This window comes from Myotis davidii, unplaced genomic scaffold, assembly GCF_000327345.1.
Source record: "Myotis davidii unplaced genomic scaffold, ASM32734v1 scaffold964, whole genome shotgun sequence".
Lineage (NCBI taxonomy): Eukaryota > Metazoa > Chordata > Mammalia > Chiroptera > Vespertilionidae > Myotis > Myotis davidii.
The window spans coordinates 1,887,579-1,894,123 of record NW_006298351.1 but is presented as its reverse complement, the minus strand read 5'-3'; the positions used below and the strand labels follow the sequence as shown (position 1 = coordinate 1,894,123).

The following is a 6,545-nucleotide window of genomic DNA, read 5'->3' as shown; positions in this document are numbered from 1 at the left end:
GAATATCCACTTAATTTCTTGTTCCTCTTGATTTGTAATTCTGAATACTCATAATGTGACAATGGAAACTGAGTACACACACACACACACATTGGACTAGACATTCTGGCTTGTCCTCTTGTAGATAATTCTTCAAAAATTTAGTAATTCGATTCTTAAATGAGATTTTTGAGGGTCTTGGAATGTCCAAGCCTAGCCTGGCAGGAGGGAGGCATGAAGTAAGGGGAAAATCAGTACGAGTTTAAGAGGCCTTTATCAAAATAGGTAAATGCTACCTATTTTCCCATTTTTATTGGGAAAATTTGAACACTTGATTAAATTTGGAGGATTACTGAAAACTGCCATCCATATTTATTGAGCACTACCTCAACCCTACAAAGCCAGTCTAATTATCCTTATATTACAGGTGAAGGAACTAAAGGTCAAAGAGGTAAAGATCACACAACTAAGAAGTAACAGGATTTAAATGGAAACTTAGATGCTCCCAGTCTAAGGAAGCATATCAGATTCTCAGGAAGTCTCAGTCTAATAAGGGTTATGAATGCACAATAGATTAAAGTATTAGGCATAATATAAGTGTCATAAGAGAGGTTTAAAAAGTGCTATCAAGACTCAGAGGAAGGAAAACACATCTAGTGGGAAAGCTTGGTAAGATTTTAGTTCATACCCACTATATTATCGTTACTGTGCTAGACATTGAGAATAAAAAACGAATAATAAACATTCCTACCCTCAGGGAGTCTATAGTCTACTAGTCTATTTGAGACACAGATATGGGAGACTTGGCAATACAGGGGTATTTTAGAAAGCACGGAGGCCGATCTGTTCCTTGTTTGGAATCCATTTCACTTTGGAAACCTAGACCTGACTCTGGCTAAGAGCCTTGAGACTATTGTTGTCTATAAATAGACAGGGCTGGAATTAAGAGAGCTTCCTCTGTAGGAATATCAGATTTCACTCTCAGAACTCCTATCTTGTTTTCCTACTTTTAATACTGTCTTAAGATGCTCCAAACACGAAAGTTTAATGAAGATTTATTTTATTTTATTCATAGGAAAAGGGTCAGAGTGAGTTGATTTAGAACATGGGCTTTGGAGTAAGATGACCTGTATTTGAGTCCCAGGTACTCTCTTGTGTGACCTTGGGAAAGTCATGTTGCTGCAGTCACCTCATTTGTAAATGGAATTAAAAATACTTTACAGGGCTTTGTAAGCAGTAAATGAGATATACATCTAAAGTAATTTAACACAGTGCACCTAGTGTATAATGAACCATTTAAAAATGGCTAGGGAGATTTCATAATAACACCTGATAGCGGCTGCTCCACAAGCCTCTATCAGGTGTTATTACTAGTATGTGGCCTTCTTGGTATATTCTCTCTGTGAATATGTGTATACCCCCCAAAATTACAATTTAGAAACCTCCAGGATTAAGTTAGATCACTTTTATTAAACACGCATAAGGATGTTTACCTCACACTATGACACAGGATCAGAAGACTGCAAAGCCATAGATGACTAAAGTACTCTGTGTATTGGAGCACTTGACCTGGATGCAACTTGTATCTCTCTTTTTCTCCCATGCCCCCAGCCTTAACTTTGCTTATTTTTTGGCCTCCTATTTATTTAGTTCTGTCTCTGCCATCTTTGCCCTGAGCAGTGACTGGCATACCTGTTCCCCTCTTGCCAATCTTCCTCCAATGATTAAGACAATTGCTGGAAATAGAGCAGGAGCCTTCTGTAGTTGATAAGAAAATTGATAGTATCCCTTGGCCTACTCATTCCCTCTGTTCTTCACAAACAAAGAAAAACAAACAAAAAATGAGGAAGACACTAGATACAGGAAGGAAAGGGAATTTTCCAGGATGATAGTGAAAGACAATCACAGTGACAGCTAAGCACACCAACTGAGATAATGAGTACAGACTTGGCTCCAAGAGAGACTCTTTCTCGAAAGATGAAATTGATAAGAGTTTCTGACCCTTCTGAAAGATTTACACATTTGATGAAAAGTTTGAAGTTAAATTAATGAGCACCTGAAAACTAAGCAAAGCGGGGAGGGGTAGGGAAACTAAGCAAAGGGAAAAAACAACACAATGACTCTGGAGGGTGGGGGCGTGGGGGGGGAGTTTATAGGAAAGGAAAACTATTCTTCACAACATGGCTTAGCTTTGAATTGCACTTTGATATTCATAATATAAAATTTGATATTGGTCTAATCAAAATTATGATGTTATTGAAAGGATGGTTATATTTATACTAGAGGCCCGGTGCACGAAATTCATGCACAGGGGAGGGGGGGTCCCTCAGCCTGGCCTGCACCCTCTCGCAATCTGGGACCCATTGGGAGATGTCTGACTGCCATTGGGCAAGACCCAGACCCAGCCAGTCCCACCTCTGTTAAGCCCCTCTGGGCGGGGACACTGTGTCATGTCCCCACCCACCCACGCGCCTGCCGCGCACACAGCCTCCTGCTGATCGGTCATTACAGCGTGAGGGTGTCACAACCATTAGCATATTAGCTCTTCATTATATAGGATAGGGAAGTGAAGGAAAGAGAACTAAATTCTCTTCCATAGTGGAAAGTCAGTAGATAATGCTCAAAACTTGAAAAAGCAAGAAGTAACAAAATAAGCAAACTATTTGAAAACAGGGAGGTAAATACCAAAATAGCCCACAGCAGTTGCCTTTGAGGAAAGAGAAATTGGAAGAGGTGGACAGGGAACTGCTCTTTTTGTGTTAGTCTTGTAGAACTATTTAACTCTTTTAAATTGATACAAGTATAACTGACGAAAAAAAAAAACTAAAACAGAAAAATCATGAATGCATAGCAATAAAGCTGAAGGTTAGAGTTATATCAAGAGGGAAGAAAAATAGGTTACAAATTTTATTATAAGAACATGTACAAGGAAAAGGTTTAGGAGAATATTATCTTTGGATTATGTAATGTTTCCCTTCTTTATACTTTTCTGAGTTTTTAGCATGGGGCATGAATTATCTTTATAATCAGACAAAAAGCTATTGCATGTTACAGAAAAAAACAATTAGAAATGTGAGAGGAAAACTATGTACGAAGATGTTCATTACAGCATGTTTATAATCCTAAGATATCAGAAACAACTGTTTAATCAGTAAATATTTCATAAACTATGGTTCATATACCTATTGAAATATTGTAGTGTCATTTTTAAAAAGAGGATCTAAGTGAGTTTATCCTCATGTATAGTTTTCACCTTTAATTATGCTATACCCTCAGTTTAAATGTCCTTTTCCTTCTTTCCACTTTCTTTTCATTGGTATTTCCCAAACCATTACATCCCACAAGAAGGCCCTGTGACAACCATCATCACTTACCCACCGACCCCGCTCCACTCTCACCTCCATTCCAATTGTGTTACCCGTAATCTGTGTTTTCAAAATATTTTGAGCAGATACTCTATATTTGCATTTACCATCTAGTATTATAATCTAATTATCTTTCCCACTAAACTTTCACCTTGATAGCTAGAATTGGTCTTATTCACTTTTATGACTGCAGTGCAAAGTACAGGGCATAATCAATATTAGGTGCTGGATAAAGAAAAGAATAATGTAAAAAATACTTGTGTTGTCATGTTAAGTAAATTGGGGAAAGTAGCACCTACACTTCAGGTTGTTATGAGGATTAGATGGGAAAATTCATGTAAAACATCTTGTATAATGCCAGGCATAGGTGCTCAGTGAATAAGAATGAAGATGGTGGCAATTGTGCTGGTAACAATGATAAGAGCTGTGTATTTTTTGTTTTCACAGATAGCCCCGATACAGGCCTTGGAATTTGTGGATGGATTTTGGTGTATGTCTCATTCTTTTTAACAATTATAACTTTCCCATTATCAATATGGATGTGCATAAAGGTAAAGAATATTTCATCTACATCTGGGAAGGTGTCAACTCCTAACTACATAAACCCACTTTGTGTTTGCATGTGTGTTAAGAGAGATAGAGACCATACTGGCTTATAATTCTTTTTCCTTCATCTCTCTTTTGGAAAATTCACCCTGGCCACCTATTATATTAGAATCTTAAAGGTTCTTTTCAGCCATAGTTTAGTCCGTCTTTCCCGAAAGTTTAAAATCACCATTTACTGGATATGGGGTGGTCCTATGAGAATTGCTCCAGTCAGGATGCTGAGGTTTGACTGCTGGCTCCATTGTTTTTGGTGTGACCTTTACTATGTTTCCTCACCTGTAAAATGGGAGGAAATAATAACACTCCACAGAGCCATTGTGAAGATCAAATGAATTAATGTAATTAAATGTGGTTGTCACATAAGTGCTTCCCAAATGCTGCTTATTTTTTCTATAAAGTTATTAATACTTTGATAAGTGACTATAATTTACATATTTTAAAATGATCAAAATGTGTTCCAAGAATTTTCAGGTAAGTTTATTATCATAATTTAAGAAATCAGGAGACAAACTATGAGAAGTTCGTCTTTTTTTTCCCTGTATTAACAACGCAGGAGGTAATATTTAATAATGTTAACTAACAGTTGAGGAGTGAGGTTATAGATAGATTTGCTTCTCTATACTATTCTATACTTTCCAGATTTTAGACAATGAATATCTTTTGCTTTTATAATTAGTAAAAAAATTAAGTAAATAAATATCATACTTAGTGGAGGTACTAAACATTGGACATATTTGTAGATATAATCTGGATTATAGAGAAGAAAACAAAATAGAGACATGTAAGCTGCTTAAAGCAGAAATATATATTTTAAAAGCTATGCATATAAATATTTGTACTCTTCATATTAAATTATTATTTATTTGTGTTTTTAATCTAGATCATAAAAGAATATGAAAGAGCCATCATCTTTAGATTGGGTCGCATTTTACAAGGAGGAGCCAAAGGACCTGGTCAGTACTCAGATTCTAGATTTGAAGACTGACATTCTTCCTTTTATTGATGTGATTTCCCTTATACTTTCTCTTCTCTGTTGACTTAGAAAAGAGTTCTTCATATAACAAAAGTTGTATAGCAATAGCAGAGGTGTTAGACAGTCTTGCTATAACTACCCTTTTCCTTCCTCTCCCTTCCCCTTCCCATTTGAGATAAGATTATCATGGGCTAAGAGTAGCTACAGCAGTGGAAGTTGGAGCATGAGAATCCGTACTAAAATAAAGGCTTTGAGTCATTGTTTTTGGCAAATTTTGATTAAGTTCCTGTGGGAAGAGCTCAGGAGATTTATCTCAGTGCAGTGGCGGATGCAATGGCGTGAGCACACTCCGCCTATACAAGCTTCCTCGGCACACCGGGGAAGTGGCAGCGCCCGCCTGAGTAAGCCCCCTAGAGCCCCTACATAGTACCCTAACTTTCCTACCATTGGTTGCCCTAAGGATGTTGTAAACTTCTGATTGGTCTGGAATGTTATATATGTCCCTGCACTTAAACAATAAACTTCAGACTGCGTCTTGAACCTGTCTCCGGAGTCGGGCATGCTTCGATAGGACTCCGTCGGCCTCACCCCCGCGGGACCCCCTGCATCAAGTTCCTACTGTGTTCCAAGCTCTGGGAATTCACGGGAGACTATAACACAGTTCCTGCCCTCAAGGATCTTACTGTCTAGTGGTGGGATACCAATGGGGGGACAGAAAGTTACAGTCCCTTGTGATAAGTATTATGATCCAGGTAGTTGTGGAAACCCAGAGAGGAGTGACTGGCCCGAACTAGTAGGATGAGACAAAGCTTCCTGGAGATGACAACTTGGTTGAGTCTTGAGGCATAGAAAGGTATTAGGGGAGGTGTTCCCCCCAGAAATAGCAACATGTACACAGCCATATTGAGAAGAGTACTTCGGGTTCCAGGAACTGCAGGTCGCTCAGCCCAGCCAGAGAGGAGGGCATGAGGAGAGGGGAATGAATGAAGAGGTAAGGGGAGCAGGTCATGCAGAACCTTGTGTGACTCATTCAGGAGTTTGTATTTCAGGAAAGAGTACTCTGCTTGCAGCTTAGAAAATGGATCGGAGGAGAGGCACTGGAAGAAATAGAAAGATGATTTAGAATCAATTGCATTGGTCTAGTGAAAATAGTGACAGTCACAGTGGAGTAAGGAAATGAAATCCACTGCCTTGGTGGGGACAGTTAGGGTTGGGAACTGAGCAAGAGGAGTAAAGAATAACACTCCTAGCTTCTGGCTCATTCACTGAGATGAACTGGTGAGTTATAGTCCATTAGGTTGCTGCTATTAGAATTGAAGGATGAAGTAGACCGTTTAGATCAGTGATGGCAAACCTATGTCACCTCTGACACGCGAACTCATTTTTTTGGTTGATTTTTCTTTGTTAAATGGCATTTATTTTTTTTTTGCCAGGTCAAATCGTCTCTGTTTATTTTTTTTTAATTTTATTTTTTATTACAAAGGGTATTACATATGTGTCCATTTTTTTCCCCGCCCTAGACAGTCCCCTAGCCTCCCCTATTCCCCAGTGTCTTATGTCCATTGGTTATGCTTATATGCATGCATACAAGTCCTTTGGTTGATCTCTTACCCCCCTACCTA

General features: G+C 38.5%; 1 protein-coding gene across 1 annotated transcript in view; it reads left to right on the top strand.

The window, feature by feature from the left end:
- Nucleotides 1-213: 213 nt before the first annotated feature.
- Nucleotides 214-6,545, top strand: part of STOM (stomatin) — an 18,591-nt gene continuing 12,259 nt past the window's right edge. Inside the window, exons 1-3 of the mRNA XM_006774018.2 lie at nucleotides 214-218; nucleotides 3,712-3,895; nucleotides 4,831-4,903. Of these exons, the coding sequence (XP_006774081.1) occupies nucleotides 214-218; nucleotides 3,712-3,895; nucleotides 4,831-4,903 (262 nt within the window). The remainder of the gene's footprint in view (nucleotides 219-3,711; nucleotides 3,896-4,830; nucleotides 4,904-6,545) is intronic.